The sequence below is a fragment of the Haliotis rubra genome, unplaced genomic scaffold (assembly GCF_003918875.1).
Source record: "Haliotis rubra isolate DU_JTF1 unplaced genomic scaffold, ASM391887v1 Scf859, whole genome shotgun sequence".
Lineage (NCBI taxonomy): Eukaryota > Metazoa > Mollusca > Gastropoda > Lepetellida > Haliotidae > Haliotis > Haliotis rubra.
In genome coordinates, this window is record NW_025767589.1 from 161,965 (window position 1) to 186,833 (window position 24,869).

The 24,869-nt window shown below is 38.8% G+C and overlaps 2 protein-coding genes across 2 annotated transcripts in view; both read left to right on the forward strand.

Moving 5' to 3' along the window:
- Positions 1-24,869, forward strand: part of LOC124262844 (multiple epidermal growth factor-like domains protein 10) — a 229,905-nt gene that overhangs the window by 43,319 nt on the left and 161,717 nt on the right. The gene's annotated exons all lie outside the window — the stretch shown is intronic.
- LOC124262851 (multiple epidermal growth factor-like domains protein 10) overlaps positions 288-24,869 on the forward strand; it is a 138,939-nt gene continuing 114,357 nt past the window's right edge. Inside the window, exon 1 of the mRNA XM_046697433.1 lies at positions 288-423. Coding sequence (XP_046553389.1) covers positions 303-423 — 121 coding nt within the window. The 5' untranslated portion in view covers positions 288-302. The remainder of the gene's footprint in view (positions 424-24,869) is intronic.

Below are 24,869 nucleotides of genomic sequence, written 5' to 3' on the forward strand. Positions count from 1 at the left end.
GAGTTCCCGAGCATATTTAACAAATGAACTGGAATAGATTTGCAATTACATAACCTCACATTTTTATGAAAATTATCCTATCTAATAACGTGGTATGTATATCATATCACCATGTCATTGTTTAGATTTGAATGCCAATGGTGTTTTTTGTGATTCAGAGAGGTATTCTTTTTGGGCCGTAAATTGTATTTGCTGGAGTGTATTGTAATGGTTGTAATACATCTCCGAGGGTAATAATTTAAACGAAAGTACATTCAGATGTTCGCTTTTTACACTGCCAGTCATTTGCCCCTCTGGAAGGTATGGACAAAAATGAGTTCTGCAGTTCCCGCAACTGTAAAACGCCATCTTCTGTATGTGACGTCACTGGATCATGCCCAGATGGATGCCGGGAAGGCTGGCATAATGATGACTGCAGGATGAGTGAGTCTTAGTTCAAGAATTCAATATACGTGAGACTAAGATTGAGAATTGTTTTCTGTTATGTAAGATATATATCTGAGCGGCACAACACGTGTAACGCCGAATGCTATAATGAACTGTGGCCGACAATATGTATGTATAAATCGAGTTGAAATGGTGTTGGCAGAGATGATACTGGGAAAAAGATAACACGGTAAAGAATTATGAAGTTCAATAATTTACGTGCTGCTTTCTGGTCATGTGCAAACATGTAAGGCATGTAATGCGAAATGCCAATTGGATGTTATATACTGAGTGATGGACATTAAGATGGACATTATATACTCTTAAAAAAAGCAGGGAAACCTGAACTTTCTCGTTAGATAGTAAATAAAGGCGTTATCAAACTTTTCAAAGACAGACATCTTATGAACACACCCCCATTTCTCTTGATTACCCTCCTTAAACACAACGCATGGGATGCAAGTGCACAGTGCAGTAGCCCCCTACACGTGCATGGGGTGTCATTCTTGATTTTGAAGGTTTTCAAGAGAACTACTGTAGACTATTAATTCTGACAATCATCTTGCACCACACAATTGTTAGTGTTTGTTTCAAGCCGTTTCTTTGTTTCAAAATGAAACCGTGCACATGCAAATTTCACGTCATACACCAATCATTTACTGTGCAAACAACTATGGTCATAAGGAAGTGCAAATGGTGATGCACTCACAAGACATTCATTATTATCATATCAACATTGATTGACTCCGATATATCGCCGCTTTTTTCAATCGTACATTAAAAATGACGTTCCCATACTTTTTGGAAGAGTATAGTTCAGTTACATTGTTATTGTATCTCTTAAAGAATCATCTTGACTGAATTTGGATCGAAAGCTTCGTTGTAAGACATTTCAACCTTACGAAACAAAGATATAATTGTTGTATGATCAATCTCTCTCTTCCTTTGCTTGGAGCATGTCAGAGTGGGAAGTACGGTTCTAACTGCATCAAGTCTTGTGATTCACGTCATTGTGAAACTGCACCAGTCTCCTGCGACCACGTGGCAGGAGCCTGCGCTGCCGGTTGTCGGGAAGGATGGATTGGAGCAGACTGTACTCAGAGTAATTTTCCAAATATTTTTGTATTTAAATTATATTCTTAGAATTATATTCTTTGATGAAGGTGTATACAGCTCTCGCTCTCATATGTTTTCAAACATATTTTAAGCTGAGATGTTAGCCTGTGTCAGATGCGAGATTGTGTATATGGGATGTCACAAGGATCTGTCTCGGATCTATTTTTATTTACTCTATAACACAATATCTCTTTGTGATTTAACTGAAGCTGTCAAGGTCGAGTATCACTGCTGAGCTGATCACCCCCAGCCGCTAAAGCTATTAATTGCAATGATTCATCCAGTATACAACCGAGTATTTAATCCCATATATGAGGATCCCATAACGAAAACGCTACGTTTATTCAACCTCTTGCACTACGAATTAAACCTTTCGTTTCTGCCGCAAATGTCGAACTTGAGAACATATCTCCTTTCCGCCTTTTTTCTCTTCCTTGGCAAATGTTGAGACCGCAGGTGGATCTCACATTAACAAAACTTAAGAAATCTACAACTAACCAACTAATCTACAAACATTAATACAATCAGTTAAGACACACTTTTGGTACTTCCAAATCTATCTTCACGGATGGATCCAAGAATGGTGGGGCAGTAGCTAGTGCCACTGTCATTGGATCCAGAACATTTTCTTCAAGATTGCAAAAGAACAGAGCCGAAGCTTTTTTGTCTGCACTTATATCAATAAACAGTCTAAAAATAAACAATACACAATATTTGTTTATTCTCTTTCTTGCCTTCTATCCATTAACAACATGTCACAAAAACATCCACTTTTAATGGAAATTCTTGCATCATAAAATGATCTTGCTACTGGCCAATATGACATCTTCTCGTGTTGGTTGCCCAAGCAATCACTATTTTCAAACAGCATTTATGAAGGATCTTTTGTATACTATTAATTCTCATTGAATCATTGATTTTCTAAAGGAAATCGACCTTATTGATAACTTTTGAAGTACATAGTTGTTTCTCAAAAATTTGGTAGTTTATCACAATTCACTGAAATTGTTTGTGGCTGTGCCCTGGACGGGGGTTGAAGTACTGCAAAATAATTGTCCTCCCGTAAGAGTACTGTAAGACCATACTTTCAAAGACCGTTTTAATCGTAATATTTTTGTAAGTTTTATTTGTTGGCTAAATTTGCCTACAATCGCCAGCAGCTAGAGGGATGGTGTTAATCCGTCTGGGGAGCCGTACAGGAAGCAGTATGGTGGCGTGGCCTAACTTTGGTTGCTGACGATCTCTAGCCCGATTATATAATATGTGGTTGAAGATTGGTTTAGCGTTTTAAAATTATATCAAACTAGTTTTACCTATAATCTGTGATAATCTATCTATTCCACTGTCTTTCGATGGCAGCATTTTAAAAGTATAAATATATTTGTTTGTACTATATGACTTGTTTGACCACGATATGGCTGACGACACATTTTAACTCACTCACTCACTCACTCACTCACTCACTCACTCACTCACTCACTCACTCACTCACTCACTCACTCACTCACTCACTCACTCACTCACTCACTCACTCACTCACTCACTCACTCACTCACTCACTCACCATCACTCACTCGAAGATAAAACTCCATTTTCAGTTTTCCTGAACTGTAAAGAACCTTGGACTGTTGGTGGGTTCCAACATTACAAGGGAATATCATACAGCCAATTTATGTAGCGTCATGGTATTTTCATACTTGAATTAGAAGTACTGGTCAGACCTGACACTCATTTATTAATGAAGCAACAAATTATCAGTCATCTTTTCACCAGTGACTGTGATAATAGTCTGCTACAGACTGTCAGAATTCCAATCACGCAATCGATCGATAATGTATTTTCGGCCATTGGTAGGAGACATAACTCATGCAAATGGTTAGACATTGTAGTTTTCGTTATTGAACCATGTCCACTGGAACTGCTGTCCGGTTTCTGATGTGTCAGCTCCCATCATGGTTTAATATAATGCATACAACTGTTTATCTGTGCGAATTGAGTTGAAGAGCTGCAAAAGATTTGTTTAGAGGTGTCACAACTCAAACATATTTCAGTTTCCTTCTCAATAATATCATTTCATCATTCAATGCTTGAACTTTCAGGATGCAAACCTGGAACATTTTGGCCTTATTGTACTCGTTGTGGACACTGTGACGTCACGTGTAAAACTGGTGATGGACGCTGTCCCGGAGAATGTCTGGACGGATTCACTGGTGACCGATGTGATGAGGATGTTCGAGGTTCGAATCGCATTTATGTTTTGTTTTCATAAGTTTTTTAAGATGAGAATTATTGTTGTAATTGATTAACTATTAACGTATCATTCTCAGATACTTTGGCATTTATATGAATATGTTACTTTCTGGTACAAGAAGAAAGTGCATGTGTCTGTGATTCAGTGTCTCCTGTTACAAGCGGCGTCATTGGAGGAGCGGTAGTGCTTACTGTAATGCTGTTGCTGTTTGGAGGGTTGGCCATATTTGGAAGATAACCTTTTAAAAAGTGGATGTTAAATGACAGAGTACTAACTTCGTAGTCTTACCAAATTGTAGTCTTACATTAGTCTTGCGGCTTCTGGAATATGCACAGAAAACGTTTAAAGTTTAAGAAAAACATATTGTACTTTAAAAGTACAGCAGAAACAACATTCTTATAAATGGATCTATGTGAACTCGATTTCAATGTTCAGCGCCCTGTGTACTATACAACTTAAAGTAGATTGTCAGGCTCTAGAATGTTATAACTGTCACATGTCCCGTTTCTATTAAATTTCTGTTTCAGACTGAAATGGATATCCTCACCTACTACAGAGGTGAGAAATACAGACACAGGTGGCACTGGTGGGATTCCTGCTCGTGGGAACACAGCTGGAACGAATGAACAACACTACACCGAACTGAGTGAAGTCTCCAGGGAGAGAGAGAAGTCACAGTATGATGTCATTCAGAACAAAGTGTATGACCACAACAATCAACTCTGAGTTGAGAGCAGTGGATCCTTTTTGTATATGCTGACACATACATATCTTCTTCATAAATCCAATACCCCCTCCCGAGGTTGAAGGACAAATCCAGAATTTTATTAGAGGCTGTATCATGGAAGATATTGATCTCGTCTAACATATTATCTGAAGATCTTATTAGTCTTACATTTAGTATTTGGTGGCATGCATCGACCATCTCCATCACCTGGTTACATTTGTCTCCTCTGCGGATACCCAGATGTTGTGGACTGTTCATAGTGAGTGAGTTCAGTTTTATGCCGCACTCAGCAATATTCCACCTAAATGGCGGCGGTCTGTAAATAGTCGGATCTGGACGATTTATCACCTCTTGCTTTTATTGCCTTTCTAATTGTATCTAGAATGTGAATAAGTTACATCGACCAAGTTGTATCAACTGAAGGTGGTAAACAGAATATAGTTTACCAACAAAAGAACTTGCATTCTTATTCCATGCGCTGTTTCATAACTTAATATATCTTTGTTATGAAACTTACTTTCCTTTATAACTTTTGCACATCTGAGGCTTTAGAGTAATTTGGTTATTTTGTTAATAACAAAATGCTGTTATATAGGTAGTGATTCATGTTAATTTGTGATTTAAGACAATGCCCTTTCCAATAAACACTAAATGTGAACAGCGAGTTGTTTCGATGATTTTATACATTGACCGTATATGTAAAGGATTGTTATTATGGGGGAACATTGCATACCTGTTTAAGAAATCATTATCACCCTGAGAATTTCTTCAACATGTGGTTGCTACGATGGCATAATTAATTCATTACTAAAGTAGCTGAAGAAATGATCTAAACAAATCCAGCTAAATTCACATACGTTAACATATAACTGTTGCAAATAGTTTCTAAAGCAGTGTATGTATGGTGATTTTGAATTAGCAAGTGGAGCCTTGGCGTATATCATGATTCCAATTAGACATCGTTCATAGAATGGATGTTGAGGACGTTAGGGTTGAAAGTACTAAGCCACGTGGCAGTGTGTGACCGTAGCAGAGACAAAGGAAAATATGGTTTGACGAAAGCTGAAGTCGACACAAGAGTTGCGTCCACTCTGTCTGTCAACTCTCCTGGTGGAAACTACAGACTAGGATAAACACAGTCCTGCAGTCCCACAATGATAACGGCATATTTAGAAAAACAACAACAACAACAAAAACGAAGAAATAAAGAATAAAACAAACGAAAACACATACAAACAAAACCCAGACACGACTAACCAATGAATACCCCCTGTCTTCAAAAGCAAATTACACTTGAAAAAGGTATGACATGCTGACTGAAAAGAGTGGTAACGTCAGATATTCAGGAAAATGGTTAGCATGGCCTTCCCTACTGGTAACACCCGCCTCTTCCACAATTTGCTTTAAAGGAGAGGATGTTGCCTGACACCACAGATTACTACGAGATCATGGAACATCGTTTTGTGACGTCAATGCGTGCTGTACAGATAAATGCTGCCCGCAGGTCTTGCCTGGAGGGTTCTCTCATCTGAAAATGAAGTGGCATGGCAACATTGATCTCCTTCCCTCGGATTTGAGAGGTTTACATTGCCATTCAAATTATAAACTAACAGGATCTGGTCAGGCTCGCTGACTCGGTTGACACAAATCATCATTTAGCTATCAACATTGGGTTATCCATAAACTAAAAGAAGTTAACGACCTTCCACGTACTATTTAAAGATTATATATAGAAAACGAAAACATACCTTGTATGGTATGTGGACTAAATTGTAAATGCGTTATGCCTGATGATACTTTTACCTGAAAGCAAACAATGCATTCCTTGAACCTTCGGGTAAGAGTGTAGTCGTAGTAAACTCTTTGTCATCATACCCCTTAGTGGACGACTGATGCCAGAAGCTCGGACTAGTTAGGTGCTGGTCTTTAGTTGATATGGTTACCTTTGGAAGCCTGCCGTTCGTGAAAACGTTCACAAAGACTTCTTTAAAGGCCACATGCAACCGAAAAATATAAAATAATTAAAACACAATGATCACTTATTCATGACACATAATATACATTGCTGATTATGAAAAAAACATATAAACAAAATTATAAGCGTACAATCGCAAATCAAAAGTGCAATATTTGAACCCAGTCAGAGAGGGTGGGTGTGCACTCAAATGTAACGGCTGGTTCATTTGCAGATTCCCTCACGGCTAATTGTGTGTGTATACATGGAGATGTTGGGTTTCTGTAAATACATGCTCATTTTTTGTGTATAACATTTTGCAATCAACAGATATCATAGCATGTCATGTGTACAAGTATCACACCTGCCTGTCTGTGTAATTACATAATGTGACAGAGATCGAACTCGGGCCATAAATCAATGCGATTTGTTGATGGTGTATAGCCTAATAGGATTTAAGTTCATGTGGTCAGTGATCGAAGTTGTGTATTGAATATTGTCATTAGCAGATAGGCAGGCAGACACATAGGTGTCAATAAAACACTGACTCTGTGACAACGACAAATCTATACAAGTCAAAACTTTGATTACACAACAGTCTCGTTTCCTGTTGACTGGGTTCTGTCCGATTGCGCACCTTAGTACAATAACAAGTCCAGAATTTTTAGACCAATTCATTTAACTGAATGCATAAATATTAATCAGTATTATTTGATACATCTAAGCACTTGTATATTGCAACACTACGCTCCTTATAATCCTTGCAAACATGTTGTGCAGCGAGCTCTGACAAAAAGAAACCTGGAAATCATGGAAATCTCAAAACGAAGCTCTGCCGCTAGAATAGTTTGGCGGTGTGGTACGGACTTGATATTATATCAACCACATTGTGCGTTACATAACTACACTGAATACGCGCAAAGAACACATAACAGGTGTAACCAGTGAGCCAGATGAATAGTGAATCATTTTACGACCTCATCAACCTGGGGCAATCTGTGACGTCTTACTTAAGATCATGCTGCATACACCTCGCCATAACATATAGAAATACGAAGTTATTAAGGTCTAAAATTAAAATACATTTGTAAATACCATTTTCTTATGAACCAAGAAATTGGAATTCAGTGTAACCATAGTTGTTTGTGATGTCTATTTTCACTTTCACACGAGAAAATTCTGATCGGCTGAAAATTAGGTCATTGTCTAAATAGGTTAATGAGACTCATGTTTCGGTTTGCACAGTTAGAAATTCTGTCAACGCTAAATAATGACATTGCTTTTAAGTATCGAACTGACAAAGTGACTCGGTAAGAAGAACGTGTGGTGAAATAGACAAGTGAAATTATATATACATGCAGTTAAATCGGTAATCTACTGTCATAACATATAAAAAGCTCACGCCTGTGAAATATCAACAAAACATTAGAAAAATAGCTCACACCAAAGCCTTCAGCGAGTTTTCACGGACAACCCGCTTCCAAGCTGCACGAACCTGTTTAACTGCGCATGTGCTATAAGCGCATCCCAGCTGTTGAAACCCGTTTTCCCCCAAAGCGCTGGAGTAAAATTTGTGAATCGTTTGAACTCCGATTTCGCGCGTTTTTTTTCATCGCGTTATTTTTCAACTTTATAAGTTGAATTTGCATATTTGATGATTTGTTTCGGTAAGTCCATACCGAAAGTTATCAGAATCTGCAAAGTTGTGTTTTACGTTGCAGGTGACCTTTAACAATGTTAATTTGATTGCCATGTTGTCTTAGGGATGCATCAAAGGATCTTGGGAGATTCACGCTCTGGTAGTCTTGCTTGATGTAAAAGGAAACGAAAGTTTGAATGAGTGTTGATGTTGTCTAGCTTTGTTGATTGTGTGTCTTTATACGTAGTAAACTTTGGTGCTTATAATATGTTTTTGTCGGAATCAGACTAAATTATTTACACATTACCATGCTATAGCGACATAATGCTGACTACAGCACGAATCACTACTCTTTGTACACACTGCTTGGTATGGAAGATTCGCTACATTTCAACTAAAGGAATAATGTAGGAAAGTGAAAATGTTTTACTGATTCAACTAGGAACCTCCTGACATGTTACAAACATCAAAGACAAAATGTCTAACCACGACGTCATGCTTGGACAAGTAAGGATATCACCTTATATCATGCGTGTGTGTATTGCAGCAGAACTAACTTTCAAGGATCTTCATTAACATGACAATTCGTTCACAATATGTGATCCGCAAATAACAGTCAAAAATGTATTCATATTCAGACTGATATTTGATACATGCTCATGTTGGGACATCATGTTGTAAGGTTTGTACTGACCATCTATGGGGGAGTAATGATACCAATAATAAGGGAAAGGTCCTTGAAGATTTTCTCTCCAATAATGATCTATGCATCTTCAACGATGGATCAAACACCTATCTCCATCCTGCCACTGGAACATACTCTGCACTTGATTTATCACTTTCGGATTCTAATCTCTTAAACGAGTTTGAATGGTCGGTTCACGATGACCTTTGTGGAAGTGACCACTTCCCAACTATTCTTACTCCTATCACTCCCGCGGATGAACCACCTTCAACAAGATGAAATTTTACTAAGGCCAATTGGCCATTATTCCAAACTCTCTGCTCTGAAAAGCTTATACCGGACAACTTCATGAATGTTCCTGATCCCATGGAACTATTTTCTGAGTTCTTAAATACTATTGGAGACGAAACCATTCCGAAGTCCTCTGCAAACCCGCACATACGCAAACCATGGTTTGATACAAACTGCAAACAAGCTAGGAAAAATAGGAAGAAGGTGGAAAGATACTTCCATCAACATCCTACTGTTCATAACCTGAATGCCGTTCAAATGACAAATGCCAGGGCAAGACGTACATTTAAAGAAACTAAACGCCGGTCATGGAGGAAATATGTGTCCTAAATCAACTCCCGCACACCCATGTCCAAGGTGTGGAACATGATTCAAAAGATTAAGGGCAAAGGATCCAAATCTGGTGTTCGCCATCTCAAAGATGGTGACTCCCTTTATTAACTAATAAAGTTGAAATAGCAAACAAACTTGGTGAAACTTTGGCAAATAACTCCTCCTCTTCAAACTATAACCCCAAATTCCAGAAATACCAAATCCAACAAAAAAAGAAATCTGTCAATTTTAACTCTGATAATGGTGAGGATTACAATGAAACTTTTTCTCTCCATGAACTACGTACTGCCCTGGGGCAGGCTCACGACACTACAGCAGGAGCTGATGATATTCATTATCAGCTTCTGAAACACCTTCCAGATTCAAGTTTGGAAACTCTACTCAATTTATTTGATGACATTTGGACAACCGGCAACTTTCCCCCTTCGTGGCACAACGCCGTTATCATCCCTATACCAAAACCTGGCCGGGATCATACTGATCCCTCAAACTACCGTCCTATCTCACTAACTAGCTGTGTTTGTAAAACCATGGAGCGCATGGTCAACAATCGATTAATCTGGTACCTGGAGACCAATAACCTCCTTAGTGACCTCCAATGTGGTTTCGAAAAACCGAAGTACCATTGACCATCTGGTGCGTCTGGAATCTTTCATAAAAATTCCATCGTCAACAAACAACATATACTGTATCTATCTTCTTCGATTTAGAAAAAGCATACGATACAACGTGGAAACATGGTATCTTAAAAGATTTACATGAATTTGGATTGAGGGGCAGATTACCTCAGTTCATATCTCAGTTTTTAAACGACAGACAATTTCAAGTACGGGTAGGTTCCACATTGTCTGATTATTTCCACCAAGATCAGGGCGTCCCACAAGGCAGCATCCTGTCTGTCACCCTTTTTAGCATCAACATTAACAGCCTCACTAACGTCCTGAACAGTTGTGTTGATGGGTCCCTTTTCGTGGACGATTTTAATATTTCATGTCGTGGTAAGAACATGCACGCAATAGAAAGGCAGCTACAACTCTGCCTTAACAAAATCCAAAAATGGGCCAATGAAAATGGCTTTAAGTTTTCAAAATCCAAAACAAATTGTATTCACTTTTGTCGTAAATACAGACCACACAAGGATCCAGACTTATCTTTAGATGGTACTCCCATCAAGGTAGTAGAAGAGGCCAAATTCCTGGGACTCATATTCGACCGCCACCTGACGTTCTTGCCACACATAAAATATTTGAAAACCAAGGGCTTGAAGGCTCTGGACTTCCTAAAAGTCGTTTCAAATACAGAGTGGGGAAGGGATCAGATTACCCTCCTTCACTTGTACAGATCTTTGGTTCGCTCAAAACTAGACTACGGCTCCATTGTTTATGGTGGAGCCTGCAAAAGCAATTTAGAAAAATTAGATTCTATCCACCACCAAGGCCTGAGGCTCTGCCTGAGAGCTTTTAGGACCTCTCCGGTAGACAGTCTATATGCAGAGGCTAACGAACCTTCCCTTGAACAACGCCGCATTAAACTTTCACTGCAGTATATCACTAAACTACGTTCAAATCAGTCCAATCCAGCATACAATTGTGTTTTCAACCCTCTCTATGAAAACCTGTTTCCTAAAACTGCCAAGCCTTGTTCCACCACTTGGAATCAGAATTCAACCACACATATCTGCAGCTAAAATTGATCTTAATAGCATAGCACCTTACCGACTCCTGTCTTCACCACCCTGGCAGATGGTGAAACCACAGATCGATCTTACCCTCACTAAATTAAAAAAGTCTGAAACAAATCCCTTGGTGTTCCAGCAAGAATACATCCAGTTACGTTCCAAGTATGACACCCATAGATCCATTTTCACAGACGGTTCCAAGGATGAGGGCCAAGTCGCCAGTGCTACTGTCATTGGATCTAAGACTGTCTCCTCTAGGATTCCCGACAACAGTTCCATTTTCACTGCCGAGGCCAAAGCTATCTTTTCAGCTCTGACCTACATTAAACAGCAGAATCATTCCAAAAACTCCATCGTTTTCACAGATTCATTATCTTGCCTTCAAGCACTTCAAAATGGTACTTCAAGTCACCCCATCATTCTGGACATTTTGGAACTTTACAACGACCTCTCTACTGCCCAATGCGACATCGTCCTCTGCTGGTTGCCGGGTCACGTCGGCATAGCAGGTAACACAAAAGCCGATGCTGCAGCAAAAGCAGCTCTTGACAAGCCCTAATCTCCTCTGCTAATCCCGTACAGTGATTTCAAACCCACTATCAAAAGCTATACTCGGGACCTCATGCAAAAACGATGGGACACTCAAGTAGGAAGAAATGAACTGTATGAATTGAAACCAACAATTGGTTATACCTAATTGGGTTGTCAGTCAAGACGTGATGAGGTAATTTTACGACGAAGTCGTATTGGCCACAGCCGATTTACTCATGACTATCTGCTGGAAACGGATGGGGACCCCTCATGTGTGTCTCTTGCGATGAGGTTTTCACCATCAAGCATATTCTGCTTGAATGCGTGGACTTATCGTCTGCAAGGGACTCACATTATGATGCAACAAACCTAAAAGATCTGTTCTCCCGCGTGAGCGCTCATCTGATAGTGAACTACCTGAGGGAAGTTGAACTGTATCATAAATTGTAACTATGAAATGTTACTATCATAAATTGTAACTGTGAAATGTCACTAACAAATTGCCTGCCTTTAAATTTGATGCTATTACTTTTTCTGCTTTTAAATGACAATGTAATGAATGTATGTTTTTGAAATAAAACTCATACCGAGTATGTACTTACAATGTTTATTAATGCAAACTTGTTCTCGTCACTATATGGCTTGAATAATGCCGATGTGACGCAAAACACAACTCAACTCAACTTGTACTGACCATAGGGGAATGGTAATTCATAACTTCCCAGTGAATACATACCAATAAGAAGTGAAGTAGTGTGAAGTACAAAATCCCATTACTGACTGACTGAGTTTGGTTTTACGCCGCTTTTAGCAATATTCCAGCAACATCACGGCTGGGGACACCAGAAATGGGCTTCACACATTGTACCCATGTGGGGAGTCGAACCCAGGTCTTCGGCGTGACGAGCCAACGCTTTAACCACTAGGCTACCCCACCGCCCCCATTACTTTTAATAAGAAATTATCATTGGTGTGTGCTTGAACTAGCTCACTTTTATAGTGATCTTTTATTTTATAACTTATCTTGTATGCCTTCAGGGTCATTAAGAGTACCATGTCTAATTGTGTGTTTTTCTTTCCTTTTTCGAGTAGTGGAATCGAACTTTTTATTTTAAAATATCAATACATTAGTACAGACATGTATGTAAGGTATTGGCGTGAGAACGGCATCGACATAAAATAGCCAGATGAATAGACATTACTAGCTATATTTGCTTGCGCATTTAGTCTGAAAAAGGGAAACATGTTTCCAAACAGTTTCCTTCCACGGCCAGTATATCCCTTGTATGGCTATTTTCCCGATATGGGTATTATTCTATTCGACTGGAAGTGAGTATGGCTCTTACAAAAGTAAAATGGACGGATTTAACTATATTATTAATAAAAGAAACACCAGTGCCACAGATCGACTGGAAGTGAGTATGGCTCTTCTAAAAGTAAAATGGACGGATTTAACTATATTATTAATAAAAGAAACACCAGTGCAACAGATCGACTGGAAGTGAGAATGGCTCTTACAAAAGTAAAATGGACGGATATAACTATATTATTAATAAAAGAAACACCAGTGCAACAGATCGACTGGAAGTGAGTATGGCTCTTACAAAAGTAAAATGGAAGGATATAACTATATTATTAATAAAAGAAACAAGAGTGCAACAGATCGACTGGAAGTGAGTATGGCTCTACGAAAATCAAAATGAAGGACATAGCTATATTATTAACTCATTAAGCCCGAGAGCCCCATCACTACTCAACACCTGGAAGCCCTCGCTAATTGCCCACTCTCTGTGCCGAGACTAATTAGTGCTAGTCACACCTGATTTCCCAGGCAGGTTTCGGGGATCACAGGAAACTGTCTAGTAGTACAAACAAGTCCTGATTGTTTAATTGTGTCGTAAAGATATATGTAGAAAGAAATCAGGTGTGAATAAATGTCGTGTATTGCAAGCTTTATGTAATTTTATTGCAAGTTTCTCTTGTAGACCTTTTGTCGGCTTGTACATTTATATTTTATCACAATATGCATACACATGTATTATTTGTATGTAACAGATGAGACACACGTTAACAAATTCTCTCTCTTATATCATTGTGTGAGGTTTAAATTTATAAAACATCTATGACAATGACATACTGTAAAGAAGAATTTACTTTCATATTATATAATCTTCGACGAAAATAGCGGTTTTGCCGATACATTTCTAGTGTTTACGAATTATTTTAATGAAAGTACTATAACGCTAGTCTGTGACTAGCACAAAGCACAGTCATAGCATTGCACTTTTTTCATACAGATTTAATGCAGAACACATACGTGACCATGCTACAAACATACATATACTTTTGAAATGTATACTACATATTCCTTGCATAGACATAAAACAAAGAGTCAGGTGATAGGGCGTCATCAAATTTCCCGAATAGAACGTTCGGTATCTCAACTGTTCAATGTAGTGGCTGGTCATATGTTATCTGCGACCAATTGTATCATGAGATACCTGTCACAGAGGAAAGGACAGGTGACGGGGCGTGGGCGAAATTTCTGAAGAGCACGTTTGGTCACTCAGCAGCTTGGATAGAGATTGGTTATTGGCTATATCCTTGACCAGTCGATATGCTGGGTTTCGGCTTTATCAACTCAAGCTATCATGTAACAGTTTGTGTATTGTAAACATACACACTGGTAACGATGTATGAAATATACATAAGACAAATAGGAGTAGATAGTCACTTTGGCGAGTTTATTTGTCCTCATTTTAGTGTTTTTCGATAAGTAAAACAAAGCGATTGAAATCCAACCACTGAGTAGAGGTAGTATTTATTTTCATATACATTTTATGCACACAACTAGTACATAAAACATAATGGTTTGCTGTACATGTAAATATAATCTTCACCTTGATACGAATGACTATCCAAACTAGAGTAGACGCATTACAGAATTCACGAGGTGACACTATACTGAATTATTATAGTGTATAAACTTGCAGTTGACTCCCCCACCCCCAATATTTATGAAGGTGGGCGTGCCTATGACTTTACTGAATGCAATCGAGGTTCATAAGATTACAGATGTGCATGCATGTATAAACATCACAGAGAGGGGCGTGACTCCATAAAGCAAGATGTCCAATGATATAACAGAGCATCTGTTTATTTTACACTTGTCACGGGACAAACCTTTCAACAAGGACGTAACTACATATGCATTCTACCGGAGGCTGTTATTTCAAGGTCGAAAGAGGTGTTCAATTATCTCATTACTGTAATCTGCTTGAATGATTATACGCATGTGTATCGATACCGTAACTGATATACTATCCAGCTTTTATTGACGATGGATCAATAGAGACTGAGTTGATTGATACGCGTGATAATTGCACCGGATTTGATAATTACACAGATCAAATACAAAAGTTTTACAGAATGCTCATGTAAATTGCATAGAAAACTTACAATTCAAATCAACATGAAACTTTCAACAGCTTGAACAAAAATGTTTGAAATACCTTTGTATGGCTTACATGTAATAACTTATGATATTACTTCTGTCCATGTGTGACAATGTTTTGAATTACCAACTTACTGTCTTTTGTAACAAACGTAGTAAAACATGTCATTGTTGTAATAACACTGACATGTATATATGTATTCGATGCAAAGGCGCAACTTATCACTTTATATTCGCTAAGGCAACATTACGAACTTTAGATTATGGAAAACAACTAGTTACAATTCAGTAAACTTCAAATTAGTAAGTTCAATTATGTTTAATCTATTCGAGCTTGGATGTATAATTACTTGTGTTTATACATTATGTTTCAGTATATGAAACATGACAATGTAATGATGCCTAAAAAGTAAATTTAAACTATTCTATTGTGTTTGAATTCTTTGTATGTCCTTGAAATTTCGTATATTGTTTCCTATTTATTAGGTAGTTGAAGGAAATATAATTTTTAGTAACCTCTACACCATTACATCTAATTCAATCAAGGTGCATACGAAGTATTTTAGTATCCATTCCCAAGGAAGAGTACCAGGCACTTACCTCTGTAAAAACATCATAATCCCCTTTCTCGCCGACATGCGTTCATTTGCTAAACGCTGTACAAGTCTATGACAATGATTAGCAATTGTTATCAAAACACTTTAAATACTTCTTCTGATTGATACTAAAGGTGGGATCTCTTGTAAGAAAAGCTAACATTTGCTCAGTACTGCTAAATTGGTTGAAATAATAGGTACAGTGCGATTTTTAAAAGTACAACACACATGTGCGTCTCTCGCTGAATAAGAGGTGCTTTCTGTTGACGACTGTATGTGGCTCTCACTGTGATAAACTGCTAATTACCTGCCCCATAAACACGTCACTCGCTGTGAGGAGCTGATTAATTTGCCCCATATATGCGTATCTCGGCCTTAATGAGTTAATAAAAGAAACGCCGGTGCAACAGATCGACTGGAAGTGAGTGTGGCTCTTACAAAAGTAAAATGGAAGGATATAACTATATTATTAATAAAAGAAACGCCAGTGCAACAGATCGACTGGAAGTGAGTATGGCTCTTACAAAAGTAAAATGGAAGGATATAGCTATATTATTAATAAAAGAAACACCAGTGCAACAGATCTTGAGTATCCTTCCAACTGCGAAACTTACTTAACGTCAGAATAGATATACAGTATTCTGTTACGAGCTCATGTAAATAGGATTTCCGAGGCCTCATTGACACGTTGTCCGGGTTGGCGCTAATGACCAAGAAGGAACCTTCCCTGTAAACAGTGATTGGATGTCAGCCTCACACCGGGTCCGTGAGTCACATGCATGTCTAGGATGAAAAATACTTCAGGAAAAGGATACTTTATTCAACATTGATCAACGCCCTGCGTCTCACTATATCTCTGCGTAGAACAATTTTCCTGAAGTTCCTCTGCCCTGTCCAGTCCGAAATGGATGTACGTGGTTTTGAGGAAATGTGACAGGGATAATGGATGTGAGTGAGTGAGTGAGTGAGTGAGTGAGTGGGTTAATATTTATCGTCACATCGGCAATATTACAGCCATACCTTGACGAGAACAATCAATTATCATAGTAAACATCAATAAATTGTGAAATTAAAAACAGTACAAATTCTAGAGTATCACAGAGAAGGTAAAACTAGCATGTAATCCTAAAACGATCTTATTATAGAGAAGAATACAATATAAAAAATGGCCATAGATCACCAACCGATGTGAAATCTGAACACATTGTTCATTTTAGAGTGATGTATGTCGTTTGCAAACACTATCAAAACTAATATGAGAAACCAGTAGGACCCGTCAATAAATAACAAGGCGAGGATCTACAACGATACATTCATGCAAACAGAACACACCATAAACACGACTGTGACAAACTCAGCGTTGTTACAGACTGTAGGCAACCCTAACCCGCCCCATCCCCAATGCCTTCAGATGCATCACCCCAGCATGTGCAGTTTAACACAGTTTGACTGAGTATTTCACTTCCTGGTTGCTCAACATGGCGAGTGTCAGGATACTTGTTGTGGTGGGGTTAGTTCGATGGATACAGCTGACATTGGGTGAGTACATCAGTCGATTTAATTACGACGAAGTATTTATGCCTACCACGAGAATGTGTGCATCACTGCAAGTAAGCACTTGCGTATTTGAACACTTGTTTTGCAAGTGTTATATACAGGCGACGCCGTCATCAACTATCTGATTGTGCATCTCAGCTAACGGTTAATACCAGACGTACTAGGAGAGAGGAAAGAGTAAAATGTACTTGGACTACATACACTATGTATGGGACTCTAAAGAATCGTGTTCACTATCACTGGAGTTGCTGAAAAAAGTCCATGTTTACAAGACATTTCCAATTTTGGAAAGATGATGTTTCCAAAGATTTACAATTTTGGAAATGTCCACAAGGGGAGATAACTGGTGGGTGATGGTAAATCATTGTTATTTGCACGCCCCGGGACCTAATCCCTTGTTGATTGATGAGTGAGTCACGGCAGTTAATAGTCACCAATTAACAAGGCCTACTGCCATGTTAATTAACAAGTTATTATGCCTCTTAAAGGTCACATGCAACCAAAAATCGAAAACATAATTAAAACACAATTATCACTTCTTCATGACATATAATATGCATTGCTGATTATGAAAAAACAAATAAACAAAATAATAAGCGTATAATCGCAAATCAAAAGTGCAATATTTTGTACTTGGGTTTACCTCCCTCGAAACGAAGCAGCCGGGATACCGAACCCAGTCAGGGCTGGTGTAACGGCTGGTTCATTTGCAGATGCCCTCACGGCTGATTGTGTGTGTATATATAGAGATGTTGGGTTTTGTAAATACATGCTCATTTTTTGTGTATAACATTTTGCAATCAACAGACATCATAACATGTCATGTGTTCAAGTATCACACCTGCCTGTCTGTGTAATTACATAATGTGACAGAGACCGAACTCGGGCCATAAATCAATGCGTTTTGTTTATGGTGTATAGCCTGATTGGTGTTAAGTTCAAATTGCATGTGGTCAGTGATCGCAGTTGTGTATTGAATATTGTCATTAGCAGACAGGCAGGCAGACACACAGGTGTCAATAAAACAAGACATTGAGTTTTGTCTGTGACAACGACATATCTACATAGTATATCACAGTTAGAAATTCTGTCAACGCTAAATAATGACATTGCTTTTAAGTATCGAACTGAGAAAGTGACTTGGTAAGAAGAACGTGTGGTGAAATAGACAGATGAAATTATATAAACAGTTTATTTACTGTCATAACATATAAAAAAGCTCGCGCCTGTGAGATATCAACAAAACATTATGAAAATAGCTCACACCAAAGCCTTCACCGAGTATTCACCAGACAGCCCGCTTCCAAGTTGCGCGAACCTATTTCACTGCGCACATGCTATGAGCGCAGCCCAGCTGTTGAAACCCGTTTTCCCCCGAAATTTTCGGGGGAAAATTAGTGAATCGTTTGAACTCCGATTTCGCGCGTTTTTTTTCATCGCGTTATTTTTCAACTTTATAACTTGAATTTGCATTTTTGATGATTTGTTTCGGTAAGTCCATACCGAAAGGTATCAGAATCTGCAAAGTTGTGTTTTACGTTGCATGTGACCTTTAAAGAAGCCTCTGGAAGTAAGTTAAATCTTTGATGGGCATTAAGAAGTGGAATGCATTACTGTGACCTGATTTTCACCTGATGAAGGAGCAAGCATATGCTCCGAAACTTCGTGTTATTCACAATAAAGAAGTTGACATCCATAAATCTTGCTTTTCTTATTAAAAGGTAAGTTATTAAAATCTGCTGAGCTGTAGGCTTGTTAATCATGTCGCGGTGTGATTATCGCTCTAACACACCTGAGAGATTCGTCAACAGTGTGGTATGCACAGGCGGTGAAACTTGTATTGTATTACATTGGGTTGGTTGCATATTGTTTTGTGTTATGCTGTCAGTTTGTATGTATGTGTGAATGAGGAACCTCACATATTATGACATTGAAAACAGACTAAACTTAACATTTATTCCATGGTCAATATCGCAATGTTAGTGATATGGTAGTATACGCAAGTTTGTTTCACAGTTTTGATAATACCTTCTTTTATGCAGATAAAATTATTAAAAATGAACGAATAATGCCATGCTTCTCTCAGAGTAAGGGAAGATAATTCATATACTGATTCTGATCAAATTAGATATTTCTTTATCGTCCGAACAGAATTCACAATTTACGGATGTTTTATGTGGGTGTGGGTGTGTGTGTGTGTGCATGCACGCGTGTATAACATCTAACTTGATAGGTATTAAAATCAGGTCGTTTGTAACCATAATGACTATATTGGTTGGAAGACTTGAGGAACAAAAATACTTTCACTCTTCAAAAGGAACTGGAACAGTAACATTTTTCATGTTTTCATATGAGCTTCAAAACATTGAATGAAATAAATGCTGTATGATGAAATGGATCAGAGAACATTATCATGGCATAAATGACGTGTGAATGACACATGTAATATATAAAATATATAATCACTATGTTAGTTAACTCATGACCAGACACGTCAAACTGGTACCGATAGATGTATATCTAATACGTAAAAATTCAGTATTTCTTAGTACTTGAAATAGAAAACACGAATTTGGAATGAGATGTTTTAATCTGAGATCAATCTGTTAGGTAGCAGTTTACTAAAGTAGAACTTAAATCAACTTCAAAAGATTGGTCATTCGCAAAGTGAAGCAGATCTCACTTATACTGCAGTAAACAGTATGGGGATACACAACGAAACATACCCACTTACGTGATAACAACTCCCTGTTTATTGCATAGAGCGGCATTTCGATGTACAACGTTCAGGATAAACAAGCTGATTGAATGTTGATTGATTCCATCACTTGGAGAATGGAGTGGATTTAGACTTGTTGATCTTACTCTCCTGTTGGCCCCAACGACGTGCTACTTGCTGAATTACCTGTTGTTAATTTGCTGCTTGTCACTATGCATATATACCTCTATTCACCTGGTTGTAGTAACTTTTATCTTGATAACGGCGTGAGAATATACATGGAAACTCCCTCTATCGACCTTTGATCCAAACGGATGAGTTAACAGAAATGTTGATGCCCGTCTGTTAGCAAATTAACATTGGATTATAGAGACAACGATAGGTCTACGTGTTGATAGAAGAGGATATTCCGGATTATGCGAATGAGAGCACGCCTAATGAGAAAACGAGCCAAATATATGTATAAAGATAGTGTTTTATTTCAGTCTCATTTAGCATATATACTTAGCATATATACATTGAAATATAAAACACATAAAAAACATAGAAGGCGTAGTAAGCCACGAGTGGTAACGGGAGACTTCTATGCAATAAACAGGGGAGTTGTTACCCAAACAACGGGACATTAGGAAGGGTGGATGCTCATCCGATGCTGTTATTTGAGAATACCCCTGGTATAAAGATATTAGATATACATCTATCGGTACCAGTTTGACGTGTCTGGTCATGAGTTAACTCACATAGTGATTATATATTTTTGACCATAACATGTGTCATTCACACGTCATTTATGCCATGATAATGTTCTCTGTTCCATTTCATCATACAGCATTTATTTCATTCAATGTTTTGAAGCTCATATGAAAACATGAAAAATGTAACTGTTCCAGTTCCTTTTGAAGAGTGAAATTATTTTTGTTCCTGAAGTCTTCCAACCAATATAGTCATTATGGTTACAAACGACCTGATTTTAATACCTATCAAGTTAGATGTTATACACGCGTGCATGCACACACCCACACCCACACAAAACATCCGTAATTTGTGAATTCTGTTCGGACGATAAAGAAATATCTAATTTGATCAGAATCAGTATATGAATTATCTTCCCTTACTCTGAGAGAAGCATGGCATTATTCGTTCATTTTTTAATAATTTTATCTGCATAAAAGAAGGTATTATCAAAACTGTGAAACAAACTTGCGTATACTACCATATCACTAACATTGCGATATTGACCATGGAAAAAATGTTAAGTTTAGTCTGTTTTCAATGTCATAATATGTGAGGTTCCTCATTCACACATACAAACTGACAGCATAACACAAAACAATATGCAACCAACCCAATGTAATACAATACAAGTTTCACCGCCTGTGCATACCACACTGTTGACGAATCTCTCAGGTGTGTTAGAGCGATAATCACACCGCGACATGATTAACAAGCCTACAGCTCAGCAGATTTTAATAACTTACCTTTTTAATAAGAAAAGCAAGATTTATGGATGTCAACTTCTTTATTGTGAATAACACGAAGTTTCGGAGCATATGCTTGCTCCTTCATCAGGTGAAAATCAGGTCACAGTAATGCATTCCACTTCTTAATGCCCATCAAAGATTTAACTTACTTCCAGAGGCTTCTTTAAGAGGCATAAAAACTTGTTAATTAACAAGGCAGTAGGCCTTGTTAATTGGTGACTATTAACTGCCGTGACTCACTCATCAATCAACAAGGGATTAGGTCCCGGGGGCGTGCAAATAACAATGATTTACCATCACCCACCAGTTATCTCCACTTGTGGACATTTCCAAAATTGTAAATCTTTGGAAACATCATCTTTCCAAAATTGGAAATGTCTTGTAAACATGGACTTTTTTTCCAGTGGATGTTGTGGTTCTGGAGGAAGTCTCTAGTGTGGCGTGCTGTGTGGGGCCTGGCATTGTCCTGTTGAAACTACTCCCTCTGGCGATCAATGATTGGAAGGAGGTGTGGGCGTAGGATTTCGTCACAGTACCGTTGAGCTGTCAGGTTGCCCTGGATTATCACAAAATCACTTCTCCTACGGCAGGTGATCTCTCCCCACATCATAACACAGCCCCGGCAGAATCTGTCCACCTGGGGAACGTAAGCGTCGGCGAAACGTTCATGTCGACGTCTGTACAAACGCATTCTTCCATCGCGTCGTTCCAATAGAAATCGTGATTCATCACTGAACCAGATTCTACGCCAATTCGGTAGGTTCCAGGCCTGAACGTTGGTGCACCATTGAACTCGATGTCGACGATGTTGTTGTCGAAGCACAGGGCCAAAATAAAGTCTTCTGGCACGTAAACCAGCCTCTCTCAACCTGTTCCTGACGGTCTGTGCAGAAAGCCTCCTCAATCCGGGTATTTGTCGAGCGGTACTGGTCGCCGTAGCTGTTCGATGACGCAGGTGATGTACCTGGATGTAGCAATCATGCGCCGCAGTGGTCGCTCGAGGTCGCCCACTACGAGGGGCATCTGCTACCGAATTCCACCGGCGATATCTCTCCCTGAGCCGTGAAATGGTGCTTTGGTGAACATTCATGCTTCGGGCAACTGCACGTTGAGACTGGCCAGCTTCAAGGAAACCAATGGCGGTATGACGGTTGGCTTCACTTAGACGTGGCATTTTGCGTTCGTCAACAATATTCCAAATAATGTGAATAATCGACAGACAGCGATCAACCTATTATACCCATCATTGAGACTATCTGATCCCCAACTTTCACGTGCATTGCATGTGAATTGTGTATTCTGTGACCCTACACGACGAAATTGAAAACCATGCTGTTAAATACGGGTATTTTACGGATGGTTCGTTTTGTTGTGATGTTTCAAAACATAAACACCATAGGACTCTTAAACCGAGCAAAACCTTTTGTAAAATGAATCACGTTTTAATTCATTGCTACATGAATTTGCAATTTTCATGATGCGTTTCTTTTTTGGGAGAGTATATGTCACAACTGGTAATTGAGCGTTGGCGCTTGATGTTCAAAATACATCCACAGTGCAGTCGTGACCCGTGAAGATCCGGGTTAGAATTTCTCTCCAGTAACCCATGCTTATCGTAAGAGGCGACTAACGGGAACGGGTGGTCAGGCTCGCTGACTTGGTAGTCACATGTCATCGTATCTCAGTTGCGTAGATCGATGCTCATGGTGATGGATGCACTGGATTGTCTGGTCCAGACTCGATTTACAGACAGCCGCCATATAGCTGGATATTGCTAACTGCGGCGTAAAACTAAACTCACTCACTCACCCATTGCAGTCGTCGTCAAACATGAGTGAGTGAGTGACAGACTGAGTGAGTGAGTTAATATTTAACGTCACACAGACAATATTACAGCCATATCGTGACCAAAACATTTAATGTATATCAACATTATAATCAATAAATTTAGAATATAAAATATCTGTCATCGAAGGACAGTAAAATTACTAGAGTATCACAGCTCTTTATTTAAAACTAGCACGCTATCATAAAAAGATATCCCTATGAACAACAATACAATATAAAAACGGGCTGTAGATCACCAGCAACTGAAGGCTGATCACCATACTAGGAACCATTGGGACTTACAATACTTTGGCTACCTGCACGTCAAACATGAACTTGACCTAATCCTGGGCCATACAGAACCCTACGTTTAGTCACTCGTCCACATAATTCGATCACCCAAACCCAGTCATCAGTATTTAGGACATGTCATCCACAGCACTGTGTCAACAGATCAATGCATCTAGGCAATGTCCTATTATCAATACAGCAGGGTTTCATCATCCACTGTCCTGTCATCCCATACCTGTTGTCCGGCCGTCAGTAAACACGCACATACCACATTGGCCAGTTTGTGTAATTCGTTATGTGTATGTTATTACGTTAGCCAAACCATTTTATCAGTATCAAACGTATTATCAGTTAACCGAATCGAAGGGGTCTCATCGAATCCTGAAGTTCTGGTATCCTTAACCTATGATCCTGTTACTTCTACCCTAGGGTCACCTTTCACCTCCAACCGTGGTTTTCTTATCGCTACCTAAGAGTCTTGTTATCACCTCCACAAGGTCCTGTAATACCTTCCCCGGGTTCTTATCTCTCCTTAGATATAGTGTGCTTCCAACCCAAGGCTTCTCTGTCAATCTTAACCTGGGGTCTTTTCATCTCTGCCTTAGGTTTGTCAAGCTCCTATCCTCTTCTTTTCTCCCCAATCCCTAGCTGCCCTACTTTGGGGTTATGCCATCACTTCGTTTTGGTTCTGTGATCCCTTCTAAAGGATCCCTGTGTTCACCCATCCCTAATCCCAAGCAATATATGCCATCACCACTATCATCTATCAAATCTACCCAGGTTCCTGCCGTTTCAATCTTTAGGGTCCCCATTATTCCCTAAACAAGTGTTCTGTGATCCTGTCCCCGGGTCCTGTCATCTCTATATCTTGTTTTTATCAATCTTAATATTATCCCATTCCCTTCCTTGGCGAAATGTTTTACCCACATTTCACAAAGATGTTATCAATGAGAAAGTCCAACATTTCACATACTGTTTTCTTGGTAAACCTCAAATGACATTTGTTTTCAGTTTTGACAAATTGTTATTTACAAACCAAATGTCCCATGGATCAAAGAATGAAGTGTTTGCTTGGGTTTGTCATGTGGGATAGTGGAATACAACGTTGAAAAATCAAACGTTTTGACAGAATGAAACTCGGTTCGTTTCTGAGAGTGTACAAATGTCAGCGAATACTTTGAGTTTTGAGAATCCACATGGTGTTAATTCCGCTTGTCTCAAATACTTTTTGTGAAGCCAGTGTTCGTTGTTTCGTACATTGCTTGACTATTAACTGCTGTGTGTCGGTTTATGAGCCCAGTTATAAGCCCAGT